Source organism: Adiantum capillus-veneris, chromosome 19 (genome assembly GCF_014529385.1).
Source record: "Adiantum capillus-veneris isolate H3 chromosome 19, ASM1452938v2, whole genome shotgun sequence".
Taxonomy (NCBI): domain Eukaryota; kingdom Viridiplantae; phylum Streptophyta; class Polypodiopsida; order Polypodiales; family Pteridaceae; genus Adiantum; species Adiantum capillus-veneris.
This window is the reverse complement of record NC_140949.1, coordinates 61,006,194-61,033,758: the sequence shown is the minus strand read 5'-3', so window position 1 is coordinate 61,033,758 and position 27,565 is coordinate 61,006,194. Positions and strand designations below refer to the sequence as shown.

The 27,565-nt window shown below is 40.0% G+C and overlaps 1 protein-coding gene across 1 annotated transcript; it reads left to right on the top strand.

Annotated features, from left to right (window-relative positions):
- Nucleotides 1-3,759: 3,759 nt before the first annotated feature.
- On the top strand, nucleotides 3,760-26,698 carry LOC147434115 (putative LRR receptor-like serine/threonine-protein kinase At1g06840). The gene is made up of 19 exons (XM_086489890.1): nucleotides 3,760-3,981; nucleotides 5,274-5,415; nucleotides 5,518-5,589; nucleotides 5,803-5,874; nucleotides 6,004-6,147; nucleotides 6,294-6,365; nucleotides 6,518-6,589; nucleotides 6,814-6,885; nucleotides 8,692-8,760; nucleotides 8,851-8,916; nucleotides 9,060-9,131; nucleotides 9,529-9,618; nucleotides 9,716-9,787; nucleotides 9,889-10,397; nucleotides 10,514-10,675; nucleotides 10,912-11,250; nucleotides 11,391-11,641; nucleotides 13,223-13,357; nucleotides 26,509-26,698. Exons 1-19 carry the CDS (start codon nucleotides 3,843-3,845, stop codon nucleotides 26,695-26,697), a joined length of 2,739 nt encoding a protein of 912 aa, XP_086346016.1. The 5' UTR covers nucleotides 3,760-3,842; the 3' UTR covers nucleotide 26,698.
- Nucleotides 26,699-27,565: the final 867 nt, after the last annotated feature.

Here is a 27,565-nt window from a genome sequence, read left to right as displayed (position 1 = left end):
GCAAAAAAAAAAAAAGATACTTGACAATTTTTTGTTAGTCTTTTCGATAAGTTACTTGGAAAAAATTCAAAACAAAAAAAAATATTTTAATATTTAATTTTATAAAAATAGACTTGATAAGCATCTTATATCATGGATCAAGCTATATATTGCTTATTCATTTATTCTATAAAAGCCTTTGTCAAGCATGCTTAAAAAATGAATGCATCTTTTGACTTTTGAATAGCATTTAAAAATTTAGGATCTCTTTCTATTTATTCATTCATTCAGAAGACTTTTAAGTTCCATAGCACTTGTCAAACAAGCAAATTTGAACGACTTGGCCCCTTATAAGGTATTCAATTAAACTATGTGTGCATCAATAGAAAGCATCTTTGTTGATTTTCTTTAAAGAAATAAGCCCAGAGTTGTGATTACATACTTGTGGCACACATTTTTGCAAGTTTCATGTGAAAAATAATCTCCTTTTGAGTGTAATAAATTATGGTTCGAGACAAATTTCAAAATGGGATCCAATTTATCTTGATTTTGACCTAAATAACCATTTTTTAATCATAAAATCGTGCTGAAGCATTGCTACTTTCAAAATTTGTCTCTGATTTTTAAAAAAGTTCAAAGTAATTAGTTTTGGTTGGTGACTCAAAATTGGCATGTAACCTAGAACTTGAGGCTTGTCTCTTTTTTGGCTTTCAAAAAAAAAAGGCCTTAGATTCAATGATGATTGAAAGTTACCTTAACAGTTATTTCTGTTTTAAAATATTGAATGCATCTTTTCATTTCGTATCCTTGACATATCTTGCCTTTTCTTGCATTCTCTTTTTTCAGAATGCCAAAGTGAAGTTTGAACTTCCTTAATTCTAATTCTAGTAAATTCTACACACACAAACGAGTTCTTTTTATTTTACCTTTCATTTCATAGCCTCACATGGCACGACTTTCTTGTATTTTGTAGCTTAATTCCAGTCGCTCTTTGGGAAAGTCTAGTGGTCGACAATGTTTCGGAAGTCTTTTTTTCTAAGTGGTCCCCATCCTACAAGTGGAAGTTCAAAAAAGATGTTAACCTTTATAAATAGCGAAACGTTGTTTACATATAAGCTTAGCGGGTGCAGCTTGAATCGAGCCATTAACATGCCTGCTCTCCATTTATCAGCAAACTCATGGCGGTTTGATTATTACACGAGAATCCTTGTCGTAACGTCTGCACGGCGACAACGCAATTCTTTATCACGTAAACCACCAAACTAAGAGGCCAAGTCGTCGATAGCAAGCTGTGTGCTCGTTGAAGGACGGCTTTAGTCTTAGATGAATCTAATAACATAATTCGTAACAAAGTCTCTTGCATATAAAAATGCAAACCGGAACTACTAATAGAAATTTTTAAATTTGCAAGATTTTGAAATATTTTTTTGTATATTTTATCGATTTTTTTCCTTTACCATTGCTTGTAACCAACTAATCCCATATTCAATCGGCTTAAGTTAAGCTCAGGCACACCTTTTACGAACACTGGTGCCGGCTGAGTTTCCTCCTTGTAATGAAGCATATTGGAAAAAATAAAAAAAGAGTTAAAATTTGGAGAATTTTTGAACTATTTTCTCACATATTTCATCGGTTTTTCTTCCTTTACCATGGTTTGGGATCGGCTAGTTTTGATTTTCAATCGGGCTCAAGGCTAACCCGAGGCAATCCTTTTCCGAACACTGATTGCAATTAAACTCAACCTAATGATTTTATCACTTTTTTTAAAAAAAATTAGAAAGCAATGTGACCCTTTCACTTGTTTTCTTATGTTTTGCTTTGCCATTTGCATTTTATATAAATGAGAACACAAATTTGTTAAGCATTTTGTAATTTTTTGAGAAAACATCTTCAAATTTTGTACAATTTTCACCTTGAAGCTTATCATTAATCTCTTTATATAGTATGCATTTTTGTGTAATCAGAAATTGCCTATATTTTTCACCTTATAACCTTGCTCTACCATATAAACAAGCCCTAAAAATACTCTCTTAAGCTTGGTAAATTAAATCCAAACATTTGGTACACTACAAGAGATACTTCACATTAGCGACGCTTGCAGTGCGACGCTCAAAAGTGAAAATCTACGGTGTCGTTATCAACATCGCTATGAACGTCGCTATTTTATTTGTTAAATAGCGACGTCCATAACGACGCCAACAGGAGTAAAAAATAAATCGAGAGCGTTCAAAAAACCAGATCTCAGATCTGATTTTTCGGGGCTCAAGTAAAGAGGTAACCCGCGCTCTCCCTCCCTCTCTCTCCCCCCCCCCCAAAACACACACACACACTCACACTCGGAGAGGAAGGAGAGCCAGGTATCCTCCTTCCCTCTCCTCTCTCTCATGTTCCCTTCCCCGCTTTCTCTCTCTCTCTCTCTCTCTCTCTCTCACACACACACACACACATTGTGTCTTTGAAAGAGAGAGAGAGAGAGAGAGAGAGAGAGAGAGAGAGTACATGTATAAACAAAAAACACATACACACACACACACATGCATAAACAAAGAATGCATGTTTTGCGATATTTTCCTCTGCTTCCTCGTATCAAGCATTTCTTCGAATGTAAGTCCATGGCCGGCCTAGCATCATGGCATAAGGAGAATAAATCTTTGGATGGTGTGCTACGGATTCCTGCAGATTGCGCAGCCTGGAAACATATAGACGAAACATGGCCGGATTTTGCTAGAGAAGCTCGAAATTTACGCTTAGGCCTGGCTATGGATGACGTAAATCCATTTGGTCAAAGATCAACATCTTACAGTGTATGGCCCGGCCATAGCGACGCATGTAGCGACGATTATAGCGACGCTCATAATGACGTTCCCATATCGATGCTATTAGCGACGGTCTTAGTGACGTCGAGAGTATAAAAATCCAATGTATTTCCATCGCTAAAAACGTCACAAGTGCACCCAACCTCTTGTAATGGTAGAAAAACAGAACACTTTCATGTGGCACGAGACTTAAGTGAACAAGTGGGAGGTCTTGGTGTTGTGCTTGCTTTTCCAAGGAATCAAGAGAGATTTCACAATTAAAAAATGGTGTCTAGCTTTTTTATAGAAAGAAACCCATCAAAGTAGTCAATATTTATTTAGAAAGCATTCAACACTACCACCCAAGTCAAGCCTCGGCTATATCTCCATCTCCCATGCTTGAGGCAAGTCAAGGATGCCTTCATAGTCCAAGACTTCAGGGCTAGAAAAATACATTTTCCCTAACTAATGAAAATAAGAGCAAACTTGAAATACTCCCGGCTTTTAGGTCCAAAATTGAAGTTGTTGCCGGTAATTACCTAAAACTTGTGTAAATTTCTCGGTTTTCTTAAAGGCAAGCTCAAAATCTAATGGGGATTTTACAATTTGAGTCGGGTAAAATACACTCGACAACCCAGTTAGTTTTTTTCTAATAGTTGTCCAAGTCATCCTTGATGTTTAAGGGTTGTACCCCAACTGTTTTTAATGTTTGGTTATATAGTAATATTTTTGCACGTGCAAGACATTTGTCAAGGTGTGTGAAAATGGATCAACGACTTGTGTCTGCCTTTTGCCTTTTTTTATTGCTTCACCACCTTCTTGATACATTTTACGTGCGCACACTCACACAATTACACCCAGTTCTAATAATAAGCCTAATTTGCGATTTTCTGTGTGTGTGTGTGTGTCTACAGACTACATCGAGGGTGTAAGTGCGTGCGTGCGTGCGTGTGTGTGTGTGTTTTGCTTGTGGGTTTTCCTCAAGTTGAGTTTCCCATCAGGAATGCAAAATCAAGCACTACAAAAACAAAAAGAGTGCGCGCGCGCGCATTTGTTTTAAAGCTTCTGATGCAGATATATAGAAGATTAGGCTATATGATGTTCTCTCCAAGCCCAAAGCTTATCATCTGTTTACTGATCTTCTCCCTGGGCTTGCCCTCCTCCACCATTCAGCCGTACTGCACTGCCATCTCTGATGCAGGTGAAGGTATGTCGGACTGAAGCAGCTTATAACGTTATATTAATCCACATGAGAGAGAGAGAGAGAGAGAGAGAGAGAGAGAGTGCTTGCTATGAACGTCCGATAACAGTCCGAACCAGTGTTAATGAGAAAAATTGTGCATCAGCAAGTAATTAGCATTGTAAAGGGATTTGTGTGTATTTGGAAACTGTTATACAAAATACTGGGCTGAAGATTGCTCATAGACATCAATCAGATACATTAATGGCAAGATCTCGGGAGTCTCTAACGATCACACTGAACTGCCCAATCCAGTAGTACGGTGGAACTGTGCCCATGAAGAAATCAGTAGTACACCTTGTTGAGAAGGAGTCTGGTGGAGCTGTGTCCATGAAGAAATCAGTAAGCTGCCTCTAGAGTGGCCCTCTATGTGTCACTTTCCTGCTCCTCAATAGTGTCTCTTTGAGCGGTCATATCTCTAGTAGCAAGAGCCCCAAACATCTCTGATTAATATACTCCATGACTCGAGAGAGCCGCCCAAACCCCTCTCTAAAGAGAAGCAGCTTAGAAGAAGAAGAGAATTTTAATGTGGTAGGAAGCTCTCTCAAGAGACCTCAAAGATCTCTCTGATGAGAGAGAGAAATGAAATGTTATACTAAACGTCTTCAAAAGGCCAAAATGACCTATGAGACCAATCCGTTACAAACTGGCAAATCGGATACCATGTCTGGGTACAAAAAATGAGATACTAAAATGAATCTAGAAGTGCTACTAGCTGGAACTGTGTGTGTGATCAAGGATACAATGGGTGCCCAATACAAGAGGGTGATATAATGGGTGATGAATCCATCCTTATCTGTACTCTGGACTTCGAAATAGTATTGATTGAATCCTCTGTTGTAGTCTCTGTCGATGCTATGAAGCTCCTCTCCTCAGTTGTGGGCATCTCGATCTCCCTAGCTAAGCTCCAATGCTCTATCAATGAGAGTACTGCGGGTGTCATGAATATGAGCTGAGCTTTGCAGTGTTGGCTGCTCCTCTATATGTCCAGTGTCTGGTTTGAAGAGAGATGTACGTCTGGTTTGAAGAGAGATGAGATGAAATTAAATATTATATTAAGGTTTGCAAAAGGCCAAAATGACCAAAGTTACAACTATATGAGATGTGATATAACCATCATCTGAGAGAGAAATCAAATGTAATGTCATCACAGCATCTGCAAAAAGCCAAAATGACCTTTATTTAGACCAAAAGTTACAACCATATTAGAGAGGTTCAGGTGCATTCAGCATTTCATTTCTCATGTTTTTGCCTCTCAGTGCAAGTGCTTCAAGCAATTAAACGGAACGTTGGAGATGTATTCAATAGATTAAGCAATTGGAATGGGGATGATCCATGTGGAAACAACTGGGTTGGTGTCATATGCACATCCGTCAATGGGACCCAACATGTTGTGGAGTTGTAAGCACGTACCTGCAGCTTATGCTTTTGATGCTATCTCAGAAATATTCTGATATATTTCTATTCAAATTTCTGACATGGATATTGTATCACATGCTATAGGCGCTTGCTGAATATGAATTTCACAGGGACATTGGCTCCTGATTTAGGAAACTTGACACACCTTGAAGTCATGTAAGTAGATTATTTGTTGTATTAATTATGGTAGCAAGCTAGCAACTAACGATCATAAAATCTTGTTGTCAATGAAAAGACCCATGATCACAGCTAGAAACTAGCACATAGTTAGTGCAGTTGTATTAAAGGCATATGCGTAGAGAGAGATTATTTATGCCAGATTTTTTATTCTCACAAAACCTATCCTTGGTTCTCTTTAATTTGGTGAAGGGATTTCATGTGGAACAATATCACAGGTTCAATTCCTGGTGAGATTGGAAACTTGAGCAGTCTTCGCTTGTTGTAAGTTGTAATATATGACATGGTTTATTCTCCTTTGTTTTTGTCGATTTGGATCGAAGGTGTCTAACACAATCAAAAGTACTGCTATTTATTGACTAAAGCATGAAAATTTCTTTCAATGGTTGATAGGTTGTTGAATGGAAACAAATTAAACGGAGTGTTACCGCCAGAGCTCGGCAGCCTCTCTAATTTGACTCACATGCAGATTGATGAAAATAACATATCAGGACCCATACCTCAAAGTTTTCAGTTTCTCAATAAAGGGAGACATTTGTAAGTCTGTCTTATATACAAGTGATCTACTCCCCCCTAATTATATTTCAGTTTGGAACTGTACTGGCTCTTGTAGAATTAGACCTGTCTTAGAAGTTAAATAAACATCTTCACTGATCACTAACAATCCCTCTTTTATTGAGCAGCCACATGAACAACAATTCTTTGAATGGGAGCATACCCCCTGAACTCGGTCGTCTTGAAAGCATGCTTCACATGTAATTAGATTGGTTTTGGTCATCTCCAATAATTATTAGCCTCTTTATTGCCTTGAACAGTTTTTAGTATATGAAATTATCTTGTCCTTCTTTAGTAACTATTGACATAATATATGTCGTGTCACAAATTAAAGCTGACGTTTTAATTGCAGTTTATTCGATAACAACGATTTGAGTGGAGAACTGCCACCTGAGCTATCAAACATTTCTACTTTGATAATTTTGTAAGATTTTCTGTGTTTATATTCTCACTCACGAGTCGATGTGAGCTCTGGTTTGAATCTAATGGCTTCTTTCAGAAATATGATTGGATTACTTAATGGCAAGTTATTAAAAGAGTATATTTGTAATTAAATTTTTAATTGGCACAGTTTACAGCTTGAAATGGTGGAAAAGCTTTTCAGTTTCCTTTAAATTTGTGATTAACGCATTTTTTTGGAGACCGCAGACAACTTGACAACAATCATTTTAGTGGTTCGATTCCATCCAGCTATGGTAACATGTCCAAGCTTTCAAAGATGTAAGTTAATTATACAAGTTAAGCCCCTGAACATTCAGCATCATGTTCAACTCGATAAGATTGTGGGTGGACATGTTTAATATCCTGTCCTAAAACATGTAGTGCCGTCAATATTATGTCGTCATGTTAATTATACAGCTTAAGCCCCTGAACATTCAGCGTCATGTTCAAATCAATAAGATTGTGAATTATGGACATGTTTAATATTGTGTATTGCTGTCATTATTATGTCTTTGCAAAGTCAGTCTGAATGGATTTTCAGTTAAAGATTCACTATGGCCAGTAGGCGACAAACTATGCGAAGAAGCATGTATAACCACAGTTTATCTCCTGTTATGTGCCCTGATCTGGGTATGAGGTCAGCTGCTTATATATTCATTAGGTGCCAGAATATTAACACCCATCTGGCCTTGTAGGATGAGCTCCCATATCATTTTTCTGGCATATTGGATGGTCGGTCATGTGGGGAGGTTGGCAAGTCCTCAGGGCTAAAGAACACACCCTTCATGGGATCTACGGCGGGGAGCTCGATGCACGTTCTGAGTTTACCTTTTTTATCCTAGTTTACTTTCCCCTGCAGGGGATTACTTTTATGGGTTTTTGTTTGGCCTTGATGGAAAACAAAACGCACAGGCCTGCGTGGGTAGTATTGTGCTGCCACAGCCCAATTGGTGGTGCATTGACCGGTGCATTTTTGCTTGACGTCCATCATCCTCGAGATTTGTGCTTGCACCTACAGCCCCCATCACGGGGTCTTCATAAAAGACCCTATGCCTTAGCCCGCCTCTTAAGGGGTATATATACAGAGTGATTCCCTCCTTGGTCACAGATTTTTTCGCTGATAGCTGGCACATCATAATTGGTTCACATGAATGATCAAATCACCCATAGAATCGGCTTACTTTTATGTGCTTCAATCCTTCTCATTATTCATGTTTTTGAAGTCTTCGTTTCTTTCACCTAATTTTCAACCCTTTGTCAGAGACACAATAGCAAAGATGGTTTTCATGCACGAGAATGCAAGCAGGCAAAACCACTTTGTATTACTTATAGAAAGCCAAGCCGTCCACATATAAAGGTTTTCCAGTTCCATTTCATAATATAGACGCATGGCTAATATACTAGGGGCGGGCTTCAAGTATCTTGAGAGCACTCAGGAACCGATTGGCATGCAGGCAGGCGGTATTAATGGGATCAGAAACATGTAACAAGAAAGTTGGGAGATTTCTTTCCTACTTGATATAGTAGAGATGTATAATAGAAGGGAGCTTTTATGGTCCTAGGCCCACAAGAAGTTTTGGACAAATTCTCACAATAATTCCCACATTGTGACCTACTTCAACATCATGAGCTTCTGTGAGGGAGGCACCACATACCTAGCTAGGTACAATTGGGGCAGGGGACCGCCGGCCCGTGGGGGGGCCGGTGGTCCCCTGCCCCCAATCGTACCTAGTTAGGTATGCGGTGCCTCTCGAGCAGAAGCTCATGATGTTATGCATTGTATGAAAAACACTGGGAAAGACTTCGTTTTCCTACATGAGAAAATTTATAAATCTTCTTCTGAGGTACTTGACAGCTTGTTGTAGTCAAATGTTCCTGACTATAACACATTGACCTCTGTGCATAAGTACATACAAAGAGTATTTGATGTTGGAAGCTTCCTTGTGCACACTTAACCCTTGGATAATGTTACTAATTGAAGCAAAATATAATGACACATGTAGACTCATGAAGGAATTTTCTTTTAAAGCTTTTGAAACAATTATGAAGCAGTCCATGAAAATTGAAGGCAGGCATGTTTTTCAGGAGTTTGAGAAACTGTAATTTGACTGGCAACATTCCTGAGCTATCAGCATCCATTGGTTTGATATACTTGTGAGTGTCTGTCGTATACTCTCGCTATTTTTATATGGAAATTAACGAAGAGCTCTTATAATCATGAAGCAAATCTGGTCTTTTGAATAGAGATTTGAGCCACAACCAGTTGACGGGGGAACTTCCGGCGAATGTTTCTCAGACGGTGACAACAATGTTAGCCTTCACATTTCTTAATGAAATAGTCTATCTGTTGCTAATTAGAGCTGCAGATGCAGGTGTTTATGTATAGGAATTAGCCCCAATTATTCTCTATTGCTCCCTCCTATCTTATTAGCGTTTTGTTTTCTTGAACACAGTGATTTGTCTTTCAATCAACTGAATGGTGAGCTTCCACCAGTATTTTACGAGCTGAGGAGTTTGGAACTGTTGTAAGTATTTCATTTCGCTGTTATTATCGTACCCCTTCTCAGCATATATAGGCTATATACATCTGCTAACACAAGAAGATTTAGAAATTTTCTCATGTAAGAAAATGGAGTCTTTTCCAGTGTTTTTCATACAATGAATAACATCATGAGCTTCTGCTCGAGAGGCACCGCATACCTAGCTAGGTACGATTGGGGGTAGGGGACCACCGGGCCCCCCACCGGGCCGGCGGTCCCCTGCCCCCAATCGTACCTAGTTAGGTATGCAGTGCCTCCCTCACAAAAGCTCATGATGTTGAGGTAAGTCACAATGTGGGAATTATACTGAGAATTTGTCCAAAACTTCTTGTGATATAGCTGATGCATGAATATATTACCATGCTGGTTGTATATTTTGCAGACTCTTGCAAAACAACTCTCTGGATGGAAATGTTGCAGCAGCAAATCTTAAACATAATGCCTTTACAAATGAAGATTCAATCTTAATTATGTAAGAGTCTTCTTTACACTAGGTTACAGCTTCAACATCACAAGCTTCAACTTTTCTCTTTCGGCTAAAGAGACTAAACGAAGCAACACAATCGTAGGGATTTTCAAAACAACAACTTCTCAGAACTTACTACCGGTGCGTTTCTTGATATCACAAACGTCACTCTGCGGTAAGGTTCATTACTTGGGTTTTAAAACTATTAACTCCTGGTCATCAGCCACACCAAATTAACACAAGATGTTAAGAGTCTTTAATGAATGCCTAGAACAGGCTATCTGGAAACCCGGTGTGCAATGGCCCTTCAGCACCTTCGAAATTTTGCGGAAATACAAACACCTCTATAAATACCATTCCCACCACTCCTCTTATGATTCCCCCTGCTTGCTCAGCTTCTTCTTGTGACTCAAGCAGCAATCAGGAACTTAATTATGGGCTCTTAGCCCTGAATGTTTGTAAATGCGCATATCCTCTCACAGTACGATACAGATTAAAGAGTCCAAGCTTTGCAATCTATCAACCCTATGAGTCCATTCTTCTAACACACCTGTCAAACGGTTCAAATCTTTCCAACTATCAAACAAATCTGTCAGATTTCGCTTGGGAACCTGGGCCACGCTTGAGCTTGATTGTCAAACTTTTTCCAAGTCAAAACACTTCCGAATTCAATAAATCAGAGGTGACACGCCTCTACAATCAGTATTCCACCTGGAGCTTTCCAATTAACAGAATTCTTGGCCCATATGAGATGATTTCTTTCGAAATCAAGTTTCCCTATAACGGTAAGTTTCCTGATCCTGGTCGACTATCTAATTTGTCTCAAGCTGAACATGGTATGACAAAATGTCAAATCAATAAAACTTAAGATTTGCTTGTAATGTTTTGCAACTTGATCCAGTTTCTGAAGCGCAAGCTGGATCGAAAAGTAGATTAAGTACGGGGGCGATTGCTGGTATAGTGATCGGTGCAGCTGCATTTACAGCTCTTGTTGTAGCTGCCTTTATGCTCGTCATCGCCAGATATAGTAAATATCGGCATGTTTTATCAGGAAAACAAGCAGGTTTGTTCCAAAATACCCTGTAAAGAATGGTCATGGTTGCTTTCTCTTGTTCATTATCGGCCCATAGCTAGGCCAACATAAATGTGAATTGCTTTAATGTTTGCATGTCTGTATGGTTGTACAATTTTGGAGCATTGATTGTCAACTTGGTGCCCAATTAAGACTAACCGATAATTTTAATATATTGTTTCTCGCACAAAAACATCTAATGGCATTGCTTTTTCAATTTTTTGCAGCCAAACATCATAAACCTGTCAAAGTTGATGGTGTAAAACAGTTCACTTTCAAGGAATTGAGAAAGGTGACGAATAATTTCGACGACTCCATGAAGCTAGGGCAAGGTGGTTATGGAAGAGTTTATAGGGGTGTATTGGCTGATGGATCAGAAGTTGCTATAAAACGAGCTCAAGAGGAGTTGCTCCAAGGAGAAAAAGAGTTCTCCACGGAGCTTCAATTGCTCTCTCGTGTTCATCACCGTAATCTTGTGTCTTTGGTCGGATATTGTGATGATGAAAGTGAACAGTTGCTGGTCTATGAATACATGGCAAATGGAACTTTACGGGATCATCTACAGCGTGAGTAAAAACTGCTTTATTTCCTGCTCCAATTTTCATGACACACAGTCAATCTGCAGGAGCAGCTGGGATTTGACATGAAATTATATTATAGATGAGGATTAAGTCAGCTAATTATACATTGGAAACTTGTTTTCCAGCTAATTCAAAGGCTCCTCTTGATTTTGCGGCACGGCTTCAAATTGCTTTGGAAGCAGCTAAAGGCATCTTGTATCTTCATACCGAGGCTAATCCTCCGATCTTCCACCGTGACATCAAGGCTACCAATATCTTGCTGGATGAGAGGATGAGGGCCAAAGTTGCTGATTTTGGTCTTTCAAAACTGGCTTCTCTTCCAGAACTCGAAGGTGCTCCTGGAGGCTATGTGTCAACCCTTGTTAAGGGAACTCCGGTACCATCAAAATCTCAGCACATTCATATAATCACTGAGGGTTCTTTTCTTTTTTCTCTTTGCTTGTGTTGTGGATTCTTATTCAATCCTTCGATAATAACTGATCAGGGGGTGCACTATATTGTAATCATGTTAATGTACCACGCGAATTTAACAGGAGGGGTTTTTAAATGTAAACATTTCACGCAAATCAACAGAGATACATCAACAAAAGGGGGTTTTTATATTCCATTTTTGAAGAAAATAAATAAATTAAGGGGTCATTTTATTCATTCAAACATGTTAAAAAAGAAGGGGTTTTAAATTACCCCGTGAAAGCATGTTATATAGGGGGTTTTGAAAAGTGCAACCACCCTGAGGATAATAAGGGGATCAGGAAAAATTGGTGCAAGGAGCTTCAAAAATCTACAAAGATACCCACCTCCTAAGTAGCCAACTTGCAAAGTAAGTTTTCGGTAATTAGTCCACAGTTCTAATATATCACACCCGATATATTGTGATAGGACATGGCTTGGATCTGGCCACAAAGAATTAAAAAAACAGAAAGAAAGAAAGATTTTTTAACGTCTATGGGAAGCTGAAATTGGCCTATGAGAAAAATCAAAAAGTACATGGGTGTATGTTCTCCGTCTATTGGCAACAGACAAAAGATACAAATAACCACTTGACAGTGGAAGAAAAGCCCTGGTGGGCTGATAAAAGGGTAAAGAAGGGGGTGGTGATCCATGGAAGCTATGGTACAATATAGGAGAGGGGCGTGTCGATGGAGCTTGTTAAACCTGAGCAAAGGAAAACTGAGTTTGAGAGAGTCGTACACTGTTAAATGAGAGGTAAGAAAATTCCAAATTTTATGAAAGTACTCAAGAGCAATCTTCCTATGAGCAAGCAATGGGATCGAGCTAACAACAACAAGCATATGCCTCCAAAATAAAGGCACTTCTTAAGAGGAAATTTGCTATTCCAAATTTATGGGGGTAAGTGGCGATGCCATTGAACCGAAGACTAAGACCTTTTCAATGCTAAAGTGCATTAGTCCTACTTAGAAACCCTTGGAAGAAGTCCAAGTAGGAGAAAAACTCTCCTTGCTTTCTTTCCATGAGGAAAAAAACCTTTGCCATTAGATAGGGTTCTCCTATTTTGCAACCCATACTCAGATCTTGGTCAAGTAACTGGCTGAAAAGGCTCTAAAGAGGCCTATAACAATAACCAAAACCGATACATATGCTGAGCTTCAGGAGAGATCCTTTGTTGTGTTAGTAATGACTTTGGGCATGCCTTTGTTTGCCAGAAAGTAAGCTTTCTTGGTTCAGCAATAGCCATTAGAGGGTCTCAAACGACTTCAGCTTCTTCGTTTGGGCAATTCTTTGGGGCTGAATGTCCACTAATGTATGTTGAAAGGATGCTTGCTTTTCTTGGTTGGTTATCATCCTTGCTTGATTGGATTTTGAAAGTTGGTTGTATCTAAATGGTGGCAAAAAAGGTTGTCATCTATGTGAGTGAAAAGAGACGGGTTTCATAGCACAGTACTGTCTCTCTATTTGGCAAAGGGACATTCTTCAAAACACTGTTTTTTGTTTGCAGGGTTATCTTGATCCAGAGTATCTTCTCACCCACAAGCTCACCAATAAAAGTGATGTTTACAGCTTTGGAGTGGTCCTTTTAGAACTAATCACAGGCCAGCAAGCTATCTCAAAGGGGAAAAACCTTGTCAAAGAAGTGAGTTTTCTTGCACATAACAATGGCTTGTGGGGTACAGTGTGGATTACGCATTTGAAGTTGGTGTTTTGAAAGAAAACCCCGCCTTCCCCCCACCCCCCCCCCCCAAAACCCAAAAAAAAAAAAACACTTTCCTCACTCCTGAACAAAAGAAAATGGGGAATTGAAAGGAAAAACAAAGAAAATTCAACAAGTCATAAGTTCTCAGCAAGATTATAAGAAAATGGTAGGACCTCTACATAAATTGTCTAAATGTTGGGCAAGCTCAACACCGTTACATAAATATGCTAGTGGAACACAACAACAACCCACCTTTCAAGAACGTGAGCATTTCTCATGCCTGTAAACTCAATTAACTTGAAAGTCTCATCTAGGCAAGCTCAACACTGGATTATGTGAGTGAAAAACACCAAGAAGTTGTTTGTATGGGTTGGTCTAATGGTGAGGCTTTCGCCACTCTACCTACGGGTTGTGGGTTCAAATCCCCCGTTGGCCCGTTGGGTCACACTCTAGAGGGACACCTTGTGCGTACGTTGCTGGGGCTCTTGCTCTTGGACACTTGAGTGCATCCTCCTCTTGGGGTGGGTCACACTCTAGAGGGACACCTTGTGATCACCTGGTGTTCACGTTGATATGGCTCTTGCCCTTGGACATTCGAGTGCATCCTCGTCTTGGGGTGGGTCACCTCCTCTTGGGGTGGGTTACACTCTAGAGGGACACCTTGTGTTCACCTGTGGTGTTCACGTTGCTAGGGCTCTTGCCCTGGGACACTCGAGTGCATCCTCCTCTTGGGGTGGGTCACACTCTAGACGGACACCTTGTGCTCACCTGGTGTTCACGTTGCTAGGGCTCTTGCCCTTGGACACTCGAGTGCATCCTCCTCTTGGGGTGGGTCACCCGAGGAGGAGGTTCCTAGTTGGTTGCTACAACTTCTCTTCGTCGTTCCCAGCATGTGGTGCATCAATTAGGTGTCCATGGTGATGTCTACGCGTGGCTCTTGCCCGATGGTACATGGCCCTTGCTCGACCATGTAACAAGGCTAATATTTGGAAGGGATAACTCCAGTGTGTCAGAAAAAAAAAACACCAAGAAGTCACGAAAGGAGTAAGTTTCACTTCAAATGCTAGAGACCACCTAGGGAATAAAGTAAACATGTACAGAGTGCATCGAGTATTGCAATGACAAACCGAGTTGGAGTTGGAGTCGAGACTTCCTAGGGAGAGTGTGCATGGGTGTGGAAGACTTTCCCGCATTGATTACGTGGCCTCCGCCCTGCGTCTTGGAGATGAGTTAGGAGATACAACAGCCTGTGTAGGAGAACAAAGAGCTTGCGCTGCAAGACTATAGCCTCGTCATCTATTGAGTTGCAAGAGCTACTAGACGGTGGTGATGAGCGATCTTGAAAAGCATGGCAAAAGCCAGTACATATACTTAGCCGCTGTCTAATTCATTTTGTGAAAATGAACCCTCCCTTTGCCAGGATCTGGCAGTGTGTAGATGCGGGTGTTCTTGACACCTCCATCGAGCACATTAGGCTCACCAAGTAAACACAAAACACTCTTAAAAGTTGTAGTTACTGGCACCACAATCATAGTATTACAAGAACTCCTTTCTTGGAAATATGTCTTCACTCATAACAAAGTGTGGCCGGCGGCCTTCGGCCGCCTCTCTCTCTCTCTCCCCCCCTCACTCATATAAACCGGAACTCACCGGATGCAGCAGACTTTGATACGTGGCACTGGAAACCAGTCTCCTTAATATATAGTATAGACTAGAGCTATTAAAAATATGGGTTTGCAAGTATCTATGTTGCTCGCTGCAAGGGGGACTAGCCTCTCTATTGAGACAAGCCAATTTATCTTACTATTTGCTACCTAAACAAAGGGAAAGAGGGAGGGCTTAGCGGGTGCTTACTGCAAATACTGAGTCCAATGAAGGCATGTATCTCTTTTGCAACATAGCTCTTTGAGCCGTTTCATCTTAGAACAAGGCTTTTCTTGTGTTGGATAACTCAAAAACTGACTAGAAAATGATGCACCTGATTGTTAACCTCTATGAACACTATGCAAGGTTTCTTCTGTACACCAACATATTTCCTCCTCTCTTCTAGTTCACAAAGCCCTGTTAGTGTTAGTTCCCAGAGCATTGTTAGTGTTTGCTTTTTTTTTCGACACACTAGAGGGCCCATAGGGGGAGGTGCTTACCCTTCCAAATATTAGCATGTTACATGGTCGAGCAAGGGCCATGTACCATCGGGAAAGAGCCATGCGTAGGCATCACCATGCATGGCCACCTAATTGATGCACCACGTGTTGGGAACAATAGAGAGAACTCGTAGTAACGAGCTAGGAACCTCCTCCTCGGGTGACCCACCCTAGGAGGAGGATGCACTCGAGTGTCCAAGGGCAAGAGCCCTAGCAACGTGAACACCAGGTGAGCACAAGGTGTCCCTCTAGAGAGTGTGACCCACTGGGGATATCAACCCACAACCCGCAGGTTAAGAGGCCAAAGCCTTACAGTTAGTGTTTGCTTTTTGAGCGCGGTCGCAGTGCTTTTTTCAAGCGAGGCCTGTTCGAGTGAGGTTGCAATCCATTGGATTAAGATCTAGAGTCTATGCTCAGGATTAAGCCACGTGGTTCAATACATTGGACTTAATTGAAAAAAGGACCATGGGCTCACCAAGTAAACCCATGTTTTAGGCAAGAAGGTAACTAGTCAAGTTCATTCAATCTCTTAGCTTACCTCATATACCAACAAAATTCTAGAATTCCATTATTTGTGTGTGATATCATGCTCGTTGGAAAGTACTTTTGCAAGTGAAAGATAGGGCCGAAGAAATTACCAATTGGGAAAATAGTAGCCTTCTTAAGATTTTTTTATAAGGATGAATCTTCCACGAGTATGGGCTATATATATATGGGTGATTGAATGGAAATGGAGAGAGCTTTGAAGGTTGAAGGTTGTGCTCCATCTCCATAGTCTTCACACCATAACTGTCTACATCGACCAACTCCCTATGTTAGCCATGTCCATCTACTTGCGTCCTTCAATATTTCTCCTAACAAAACCAATATACGTGTAGCGGATGCCATGAAATGCCATCCCTATGCTCCATGCCATGCATCATAATCCCTAGTGTCCTATAAATGTACACGCATGCTCTACAATGTCTATGATCTTCCTAAAGATATCCACAAAGGAGAATGTAGTGCGTCGCTGATTGCAAGGTTGTCTCTCAGAAGACAGCGTCCAATGATAAGTCATATCCCACTAGCTCTCCAGATGTCTAGCCAGTATCTATGATTGGCAATGTGTTATAGCCTCAAGTCTCTCCCGATGTCTAGCCTTGATCTTCTCAGCTTGTCTTTGTACCCAAGGGCACTCCATCATCTTCACTGAAAGAGTCAAAACCCTCTCTTGAATACACAATGGTGTCTTCTCATAATATGCAAGGCATCGACATGTATGGTGTTCCTCCCAATTCCACTTACAAGTGGCAATCTGGAAATGTAGTTCTTATTTATAATAGCCCCCATCTCTAGAGTATATATACCCTCACGCAATTGTCTCATAGTCCTTGTCAATATTAGATGATGTTTATATCACCGTGTGATGCAATCCCTCAACAAACCATACTCCATACGAGATAGACTATAGTACTCCAACCTACTTTGGCAACAATGGATGTGATGAATCTCTCTGGTTGATATGTTGCGAGTAGCACATGCCATAAAGAAAGAAGTCTATTGACATGCTCATAAATGTGGAAATTATCTCGTGATTTTCTCATACTATCGAGTCCCACATACCCTATGAAGCCATTATATGAGATGCTATAATCCTCCAAGTGATTTGTTGGTCTCTCGGTCCACATCCATAACCCTTTGTGAAAAGGTACTCCATATATAAACTTGAATCTTTTTTTATTTCCATGAGTTTTGAAGCGTTTGAGGTGAGGGGTTAGAGTTAGGGTTAATAGGCAACATAAGCCCTACATTCTGCTCATTAAGATAATTGATAGCAAAATGATCCACTTTCTTGAGCTATAACAACACCATACCCAAAGCTCTCTACTACAACCTTGACCTCTTCCACCATTGGAATCTTCTACTTCCTTTACTTGTGCAAGTGGTATCTTCTTTACTGCTTGCATGCAAGTAGCATCTCATGCAAGTAGTGCCTCAGTTCATCGCCTCTTTAGTGACTTGTTGCTCCATCCCCATATTTCCAGGACTCAAAAAAAATCTTGTTCATGCTTGATTTTGAGTATCTTCTTTGTGTGCATGCATACATGCATGCGTGTTTGCAAAAAGAATCATAAATTAGAAGTTTCATATGTGCATATCCAATCCAAAGACTACTAATTAGAACTTTAAAGTATAGTACAAATCAATTCATTATATTTATCTCTAACATTTGCTTCTAAGATTGGACAATCATATTGATATATGTAGTTTTTGAAGTAATCCCAAGGAACATGTTACCTGCAAACCAACCTAACACAAGAAAGAGCTAGAACTATCCATGATAGAGTGGGCTCCGGGGGGGGGGGTTCACTTGATAATTTTGTGACTATCACGTGAGTGCGACACAAGGGGTTATTTAGTTTCTTTTTTTTCACATTTTCACATACAAAAAGGCATTGTAAAATGGAATTAATTTTTTAACATATTGAATAAAAAAGTGTATTTTATTTGTCAAAAATTTACAATAAAAGGAGTTTTAGATATAGTCATTGAAGGCACATGATATACAAAATTTACACATAGTGAACCAACCCCCCCCCCCCCCCCCCCCCCCTCCCAAGAGAGTGGGCAATAGGTTTCAACGAACCTTTCCCTTTGTATTAGCATAAAAAATTACTATTAACTTCTATCGCATGCAAACAACATATGAGAGTGCTAGAACATTATAACATAGGTGGAATTACTATTCTACACACTAGATCGTCTGTATTATTGGCTTAAGAGTGCTAAGAGTACTTAATCCATAACATGTACTTCTCAAGCATTGGGTTAAAATTAAGTTTTCCAAGATATCATCATGATTAAACAATGCATGGCCAACTTATCAAAGATACTATGAGCATCTTCAAAACTCCTACATCTTGAATGCATGTTCATAAGTGTGCTTATCATGAATTATAGCCATTATAACCAGAATACATTGTTTGCACAGATCAACTTACCCTGTAATAATATTAAAAAAGAAACAACATTTTCTTCATTTTGTGGAATTTTTTATTAAAATTTATTCATTGACATCTTTCTTGAAACCCTCATGAGGACTAAGGCTACCATGGCAATTGCAAAACCAGCCTCTCACGCCACAACTTGTTAGTCACCACATAAGAAACTTAAAGTCTTGATTTTAATGATACCACAGGCTTACCACAAAATTTGTAACACAACATTGTCTAAAGCATCCATTATTTACATCCAATCACAAATTCTCATCACAAATGTTTAAGAACATTTCAAATGGCTATTACTACTTACCATCCATTAAAAAAGGCTTCACTAATAAGTACCAAACTTATAGATTGTACCCACATTCTTTCGTCCACAACAAGACTAATCCAAGCAGTAGAAAGTTAGATCAACTAATATGTGTCTATGGTGTTAAGTTTGCCGTACATGTACAAGCCAAAAAAGAAATTGTTCATTACGTCATTGCAAAATACAAAGTTGCCAATTTCATAAATCATAACACCGACATGCTACTAGATCATTTACCATACTTCCAACACTTCTTGATTGTATAAGCTCATAGCCCCCACACCATTCCAATGAAAGGACTACCCATGCTCCGATAACAAAAACTTAAGAGAGGATTTTTCTTGAACTTGAACATAGCATGCAGCGATAATCTTGAAGCAAGAGAATGTCCTTCCCAAAGTCAAACTAGATAGACAAAATTTACACCAGATTGCAAGTATTATTAAATCCAAATATCAATCATCTACATAGTTATTAGATAACTTCGATGTATATATACCTACACAGATCCAGAAGAAGCCCAAATTCACCCATAAAAAAAGTGCAATTATAAGCTCGTGGTAGTGAACTGCAAGCCTATATAACCATTGGCTCTACTATGCATAGTATTGACCAAATACTAGCACATCCCCACTAATGTCATTAGTGCCCAATAGTGGGTGTAGAACTTAGTATGAATATATGCTCCTTGGCACACAATAGCCTACACCCATATGCAGCTCTACAAACTGAGTTTCTGTCAATGCTTCAAAGATGCAGGGCAAACTCACACATAATGAAGACTAACACTAAATAAAAAGATAGTACTAAAGATGAGAAGAATTTAAACAATATTGTCCGAGTCTTTTCAACCTTAGAGGGGCATTTTCAAAATTTCCACAAAATTTTAGGGCCATTTTGTAATTTTTCCTTTGTAATAATACCAATAAATTCAAAATAAAATCAATTCTCTTTCATAAAATAAAATTTGCAATGATAATAATAAAGTTTTTAAAACAAATTTTGACAATAATGTTTATAAAATCCATCTTTGAAAATACAATTTGAAAGTAAAAAATACATATATAATATCTTAATACCTATAAATTTAGCCAAAATATATCTAATTACTTCAGCTTCAAGGTTTCTCAAGCATCCGGGAAAAAAGTTATTTAAAGCCCTTATGTGTAGGAAAAGCAACCAAATCAAATAGGAGCATAAGATCTAGGAAGAGAGCATCATCACTAAGTGACAATGTAAACTACACTTCTCTAAACTTAATATGTACTTCATGTGAACATGATGCAAACAATGTAAACTAAAGCATTGTATGAGCTACAAATAAACCCATGTAAAGTAGAAGGGCCAATAAGGGGATGGCCCCCAAAGCAAGGATGAGCCTACTCCCAATAAAAGTACAAGCTTGCGCAAGTGTTGCATCAAGAATTGAGAGGCCAAAGGGCTACTTTATTTGAAAGAAAGCATTTCTATTTGGCAACGCTCGGGTTCAAAGCCTCCCTAGCTCTTCCATCTCTCTTTTGGCCTAGGGTGCATCTTCATTTTGGCCCCTCTTTTTGTTACACGGGATTACAAAAACGATTCTCTAACTCTCGGTTCCCTTCCTTAATTTTTAAAAAAATTATTTTCCTAAATGCCCTTGGCAAGGTGATTCTAATGCGCTACCCATCGATGAAAATTGAGCTTGAAGGAGGGAGATCAAGCATCTCAAGTTGGACGTTCCCTTGTTGGCCCCTCTACCCTCTCAAGTTGGAGGTTCCCTTGTTGGCCCCTCTACCCTAAACTTGATGTGAACTCTAGATGTAAACAATCTAAATTGCATCACGTATAATTAAAAAATTGTCCTTACAAATCAACGAATGCGTGGCAGCCTATTGGTAAAGACAATGTCTTCCAAAGCAATGGTCTTGGGGAGGAGTAATTTTATTTTCCATGTTTGCATAGATCAATAGCCAAGATCTTTAGAGCTTTATTGGCCGTTGATCCCTCCTAGCAAGCATCCATGGAGACAACAAATTTTGGGAAGTTGCACCTCAATGACACAAATAGTCCCTATGCATGTGAATGCCATCCACATCCTGCCATATTAATATGTGACCGCAATACATTGGCCACAATACAGGTATGTGCTAGTGTTCTGTTTTTTTCCTTTAAGAAGAATATTTGGGACTTAGGCCCGGTTCACAGTGCATGACAGAAGAAATTGGATTCACAAGGTGATTTCCATGCGGAAGGGACATGAAAGTTCTCTTCCACCGCCTATGAGTTCAAAATCTGCGGAGAAGCAAAAGCTCTCAAACCCACCTGAGGAAGGTGATTGGTGCTCAATTCTTTTGTTAGGTGGAAGAACCCTTTGGGCAGAGGGGGAGGGTCGGAAGATGGAATTAGAGGGGGGGGGGGGGGGGGGGGGGGGATGGGATGGGGTTTCCCATCTACCTCCGCCCTCTGTGAACAAGCATGTCCAAATTGTTACCATATACATGTGGTAATGATGTGTGTGAACACACTTAGGACCGCCGGGGCATTTTTTTCTTCTTTAGGAGGTTTTTTCCCCCATGCATTGTATATACGCCCATCACTCTAGGGCTATCCATCTTTCCATTGCACACTAAGTAATACACTCTCTGTTGTGTGCCTTGAGCTTCTTTCTTCTTCTCCAAGCTGTGTGTCTTTTCCTGCAACCCTAATTCCAACAATTGGTATCAGAGCAGGTTGCGTCCTCTCGGGCTTAGTCACCAGCTGCTTCAGCACACGCCTACTCACTTTGTTTTATTTCAGTGAGTTTTGGCGAGCATTTGCAGGTCAACAATTTTTTTGGGATAGCTCGTAAAGCTTAGTCTGCTCACATTTCTGATTTGGGATCATTTCGACCACCATTTCCACTACAGCCAGGTCTGCACAGGCAATTTTGTCATTTTATGCAGAATTTCTGTCAGCACCAATTACTACATAACATGTCCCATACAATCTATAGCGGGTTGTGCTATATAGCACGTGCTGGTCTCACTCAGTTTCTCCTCATTTCGGGCGGTTTTCACATCAGGTGCAGGCATTTTCCATGGCTGACAACAACATAGATGTGTTCAAGATGTTTGTTGCTGAGGACAGATTGGATGGGGACAATTACCCTATGTGGGCTTACATGTGATGCAACATGTTCTTGTGTCAAAGGGCATCTGGAATATTGTACAGGGCATTGATGTATATCTTGGTTCTGAGGATGTAGGCAATGTTGAGGATGTGGCAAGTCTTGCTGCAAGGATTGCTGTTGTTAGAGTTGTTTTGCCTACAACAGAACAAGCTCGTTGGCATGTAAAGGATCCGCAAGCTCATGCGTTGATTGTGTTGTCTGTAAAGTGCACCATTACTCCTCACATTCGTTTAGCAAAATCTGCAAAACAGGCTTGGGATATTCTGGCTGGTCTTTATGCAAGCCGCAATGAGGGCAAAATTGCATTGTTGTGTAAAGAGCTGGAGTCGAAGATTATGCATGAGGAAGATGATATGGACATTTTCCTTGCTGGTGTCAAGAATATCAATGAGCAACTTATTTCTACAAGTGAAGTCATCTCAAACAGTTCCCTTGTGCAGACTATTCTTGATGCCTTACCAAATTCTTACGAGACTTTTGCTAGTACTTGGAGACTTATGACCCGAAAAAATCTTGAAGTTGTCAAGTTTGATGCATTGTGCACATTGCTGTTGCAAGAGTCACTTTCTAGGAAAAATAGGACTAAATAGCGTGCAGTTGAACAGGCTTTTATTGCTTCTCAAAGAAAGGGTGGTAACAGCAATGCAGCCACTTCTTCTGGTTCTTCTGCGAGTGGAAAATCACCTGTTCCTAATGCTTCTGCTGGCAAAAATTTGTGTGGAAATTTTGGTGATAAGGGAAAAAACAAGATGCGTTGCCTTTATTGTAAAGCTAATGATCACTTGATCAAGCAGTGTCCTAAGTTGAAGGTCAAAGAGGCTAAGAAGAAACAGGGTGGTTCCACTGCAAATGTTGGTTCCACTACAAATGCAACCATTGTTGAGTCTTCTGTGAAAGGAGATTGTGATGCTGATGTTGATGCAGAATGGGCTTTTAGGGCAAAGTGCACTTACAATCCTGCTCTCCATGATGCATGCATGTTAGTTACTGCAAATTCACATGTGTGGTATTTCGACAGTGGTGCCACAAAGCACATTACCTCACATCGTGAATTGTTCACCTCTCTTGAGGTTGTCCCTCATGGGAATTCAGTCACTTGTGCCAACAATGCCTCTTATCCGGTTCAGGGAGTTGGAAAGATTGTGCTTATTGTTGCAAATGGCATATATACATGGGATCAAGAAGAATCTTTTGTCTTTGTATTTGCACTTGCTAGACTTGGACTTGTAATCAAATTTGTGGATGATAGATGTACATTTCATGATCTCAGTTTTGGTGATGAAATTGTTGCATCTATCCTTTTGTGCCATGGGCTGTATAAGCTCACTTTGTATGACAAGTGTGGACAAAATTTTGCAAATGCAGTTGCAGATTCAAGGGCTGTTTCAGATGCAAAATTGTGGCATGCACGTTTTGGGCATCTGAATTTTCCCACGTTTGCAGAAATCTGATATGGTTGCTTCTTTGCCGCCTCTTGAAGCACCTGTCAAACATGTTTGTGAAGGCTGTATTTTGGGTAAAATGCAGTGTGCTAAGTTTCCAAAGGATTGGTCAGTTTGTGCTACATGCAGATTGCAACTTGTGCATAGTGATGTTTGTGGGCCTATGCAAACTCCGTCCTTGGGAAATTACTTGTACTTCGTGACTTTCATTGATGACTACTCCAGGCATGCATGTGTATATACGTTGAAAGCTAAGTCCGAAGTGTTCATGTGCTTCAAGCAATTTCTTGCTATGGGTGAAAATGTCTCGAAATGTACTATGGCCACCTTCCATTCCGATCGAGGGGGGAGTATATGTCTCATGAATTTAATGCATTTTTGGCTAGTCGTGGGATAAAACACCAATGTAAAGTGCCGTATACACCTCAGTAAAATGGTGTTGCTAAGAGGAAAAATAGAACTCTTATGGAAATGACAAGATGTATGGTCAAGAGTCGAGCTTTACCACATTCGTTTTGGCCCAAGGCTGTCATGTATGTCACTTATGTACTCAACAGGTGTCCTACAAAAGCGATGCAGTCTATGACTCCATATGAAGCATGGCATGATAGAAATCCATCTATTGAGCACCTGCATGTTTTTGGCTGTTTGGCTTATGGTTTAGTGCCACAAGTGCACACAAAAAATTGGATGATAAGGCTGTCAAATGTATTTTTGTTGGTTATAGTGCTGAAATCAAAGGTTATAAGTTGTACCATCGTGCAAGCAAAGCGTATTTTGGTCTCACGTTATGTTGTGTTTGTGGAAGATTCTGTTCATCCTTTGTTGTCATGTACTAGAAACAATAATGTAAGCTCACAGGACATTTATGACACTTTGTTTTCAGTGGTGGTGGAAGTACGAATGTAAATTCCAATGAGGCAAATATACAACCTATGGGGGTTTTTGAAAATGTTACAGATTAGCCTATTATTGAATGATAAATGACTGGTGCACACTTTGCGTGATAGTAAATTGGATGCACCTTTGTCTAGCCGTACTCGTTCGGGCTTTCACCATGCCTCTTGTGTATCAGATTGTTATGCTTTGGCTTTGTCTAGCTTACATGATGTTAAGGAACCTCTGTCTTTTGATGAAGCACATAATTCAAAAAATTGGATGGCTACCATGCAATCAGAATATGATGCACTTATAGAAAATGACACATGGACTTTATGTGATTTTCCTCCTAGCAAAAAGGCCATTGGTACAAAGTGGGTTACAAGTTGAAACGCAAGCCGGATGGTGAAGTTGATCGCCATAAGGCTCAACTTGTTGCAAAAGGCTATGCGGAGCAAAAGGTTGGGAGAGGCCTACATTGATGGAGGTGCTCAAGTTTGTGTGATCACACAGTCATGTCCCGTCATTGGAGCTCTCCCACACTCCTTTCTTCCGCCAATCTGTTGTGAGACTAGCCATACTTTGCACAACAGGCGCAGACTTAAGACAATGTGCATATGGTCCTGAAATATGTCACTTCTTTCACTCTTTCATCAATTTTAGGGAAGTACTTTCTGTAAAGATAGGGCATGTGTGTGTGTGTGTGTGTGTGTGTGTGTGTGTGTGTGTGTGTGTGTGAGAGAGAGAGAGAGAGAGAGAGAGAAATTTTCCTAGCTTAGTAAGGGTAGTCCGTTCTCTCTCTCTAGATGGTCTTTATGACATATCTCTACGATCTCTCTATGGTGAAGCCTAGGTATCTGGAAGCTTGGGACTCTATTCCTCCTGTTGCTTAAAGGGTTTTTGCTTGCTTTAGTGTGATCCCTTGCTATGAGGGAACATATTGTTTTCCTTTTTTCTCGTCGGGGGGGGGGGGGGGGGGGGGGGGGCATTAGGGAAAATATGAACCCCAAAAGGGCCCTTTAGGGTCAAAGATGCTTTTGGAATATACTCTCTACACCAATGCTTTTGGAATATACTCTCTACACCAATGAGAATGGGCATGTGGCCACAGTCCACCAATTTTTGCATTTTTTTGAATGGCCATAACTTGAGCAAATCAACTTCAAATTTGTTAGACAGTAGTGCTTTTGGATCACATTGCCGAGCTCTTTCCATAGAAATGTTACATGATATAGGTTTGAGTTATATAGGTATGGGCTATCCATGGCCCCCCTTTCATGTCCTATTATTGACTGAAAACTGATTGGTTGCTCTTACAAGGCCCTTTGGGGGTTCATATTTTTCCTAGTGGGGTAGTACATCTCTATAGAAGTGTGTGATTTGTAATTGGTGGACCCCTTGTATGTACTCTAAGCTTGTAGGGATGTCTCTCTCTATTGCTAGATCTCTAATCTTGTAGGGATGACTCTATCTATTGCTAGATCTTTGACTAAAATTGTTCAGGTTTGCGTTGATTGGCTCTCTCCAAGAGCTAATGTAGAGAGCAGGAATTTCTAGATAGAGATGTGTTTCTGTCTCTCTGGTAGTTTTGCATGCTCTGTATCTGCTAATGTACTGCTCCACACTCTCTATCTCCTCTCGATATGGTTTGCAAACCTTCTCTACTCTTGGGATACATGAATATAGAAAGACAAAAAGAAAGATATCGAAACTAATCTAGAGGCAAACAAATTGGCATATAAGAAAAAAGCTAGGTCAAAATATCCATGTCTTTTAACATCATGGATTGACAAAAGGGTAAAAAAGGAGCATGTCTATATACAAGGGGTTTTTATATGTATCAAGAACAATCAATGCCTTATCCCCAATCCATGTGATGCCACAAAGAGAGGAATAGAGCACAATGATGGAATGGTAGGCAGGCGGGGGGGGGGGGGGGGGGGGGGGGGGGGGGGGGGGGCAAAGAGGAGCAAATGCATGTATGTGTGTGTGCTTACTTGTGGCTCTACATGCATGCTCATGTTGTCTGTACTAGGTTGCCCAATAATTACTTTTCAATTTTGCATTGAAGTTTCTGCTCAACAATGTTTTGCACTAAAATCATTCTCTACCTATTCTTTTGGAAATTTCTTATCAAAATTATCTTATATATACATTCCTTACACATGATGTGTACTTGTGCAGGTCAATCTAGCATCTGAAGCTGGAAATATGCTTTCAATTTTAGATCCTCGAATTGAGAATTATCCAACAGAATGCCTGCAACCTTTTTTGCATCTGGCTCTTGCATGTTGCAGGGATGAAACTGATAGTCGACCATCTATGGCTGATGTAGTCCAAGAGCTAGAATTCATGTTGAAGCTCATGCCATAGTCAGGTTCCATGGAGTTCCATGGTGTCCGTTGAGACCTCTATGGAATCTAAAGTTTGTTGCATTGCAAGTTTTACAAGCCTAGTTTAGTTGACTTCAAATCCATTATGTTCATCTTCCATGAGCAAACCATGTAGCCTTACATTAAGCATGCTTGTGTATATGATCATAGCATGATATTGTCTGATGCTTCAATGCATGTAAGGAGCATCTAGTCCATGTACAAACTCTAGATATTGTCATATGCAAACCTCATCAATTGGGATTCTCTCTATTGTTGATAGCTTCCCACTCACCATTCAAGGGTGATCTATGATCTTTGGATCCTTAATAGACTTCATTAAAGATAATCTGTTCATCAACTATAAGTAAGCTAAAAGTGATGTTCTTGACACGAATCCAAGGTGAGGTAGCAAAATAGGGAGATTGGATTCAAATAGATTAAATCACGTACATGACTGATGCATAGTTATCTTAGCCTCCCCTAGGCATAAAGAAAATGTATTATCCTTAGATTGGTGGATTTCCTAGCAAAGACAATTCCGTCAAAGGTAGGTTAATCACCATTTATTCATATGATCTTCCCTAGCTTTCATTGACAAAAAAAAGGACATTAGTTAAGACTAATTTCTTATCAAACTTTGTTGATCAATGCCATTACTGTGCATAAGCCACCTCCAATCATAGAAGTGATGGACAAGAGGAGGGGCATTCCTTTCTATTTTACCAAAAAATAGGGAATCTCGAGAGCAAATTTCCAAATGTAGGATACTCATGAATTCCTAGCTAGGATCAAGGTCTCTCATCAATTGAGTATGCACTATAATCATCAATTACGTTTGCGATGGTGTGCACGTATTGCACGAAGTG

Coding starts and splice junctions, on each gene's coding strand:
- LOC147434115 (XM_086489890.1), top strand. CDS start 3,843: ATGCAGATATATAGAAGATTAGGCTATATGATGTTCTCTCCAAGCCCA. Junction 5,590..5,802: donor TTGACACACCTTGAAGTCAT/GTAAGTAGATTA, acceptor AATTTGGTGAAG/GGATTTCATGTGGAACAATA. Junction 6,148..6,293: donor CTCAATAAAGGGAGACATTT/GTAAGTCTGTCT, acceptor TTTATTGAGCAG/CCACATGAACAACAATTCTT.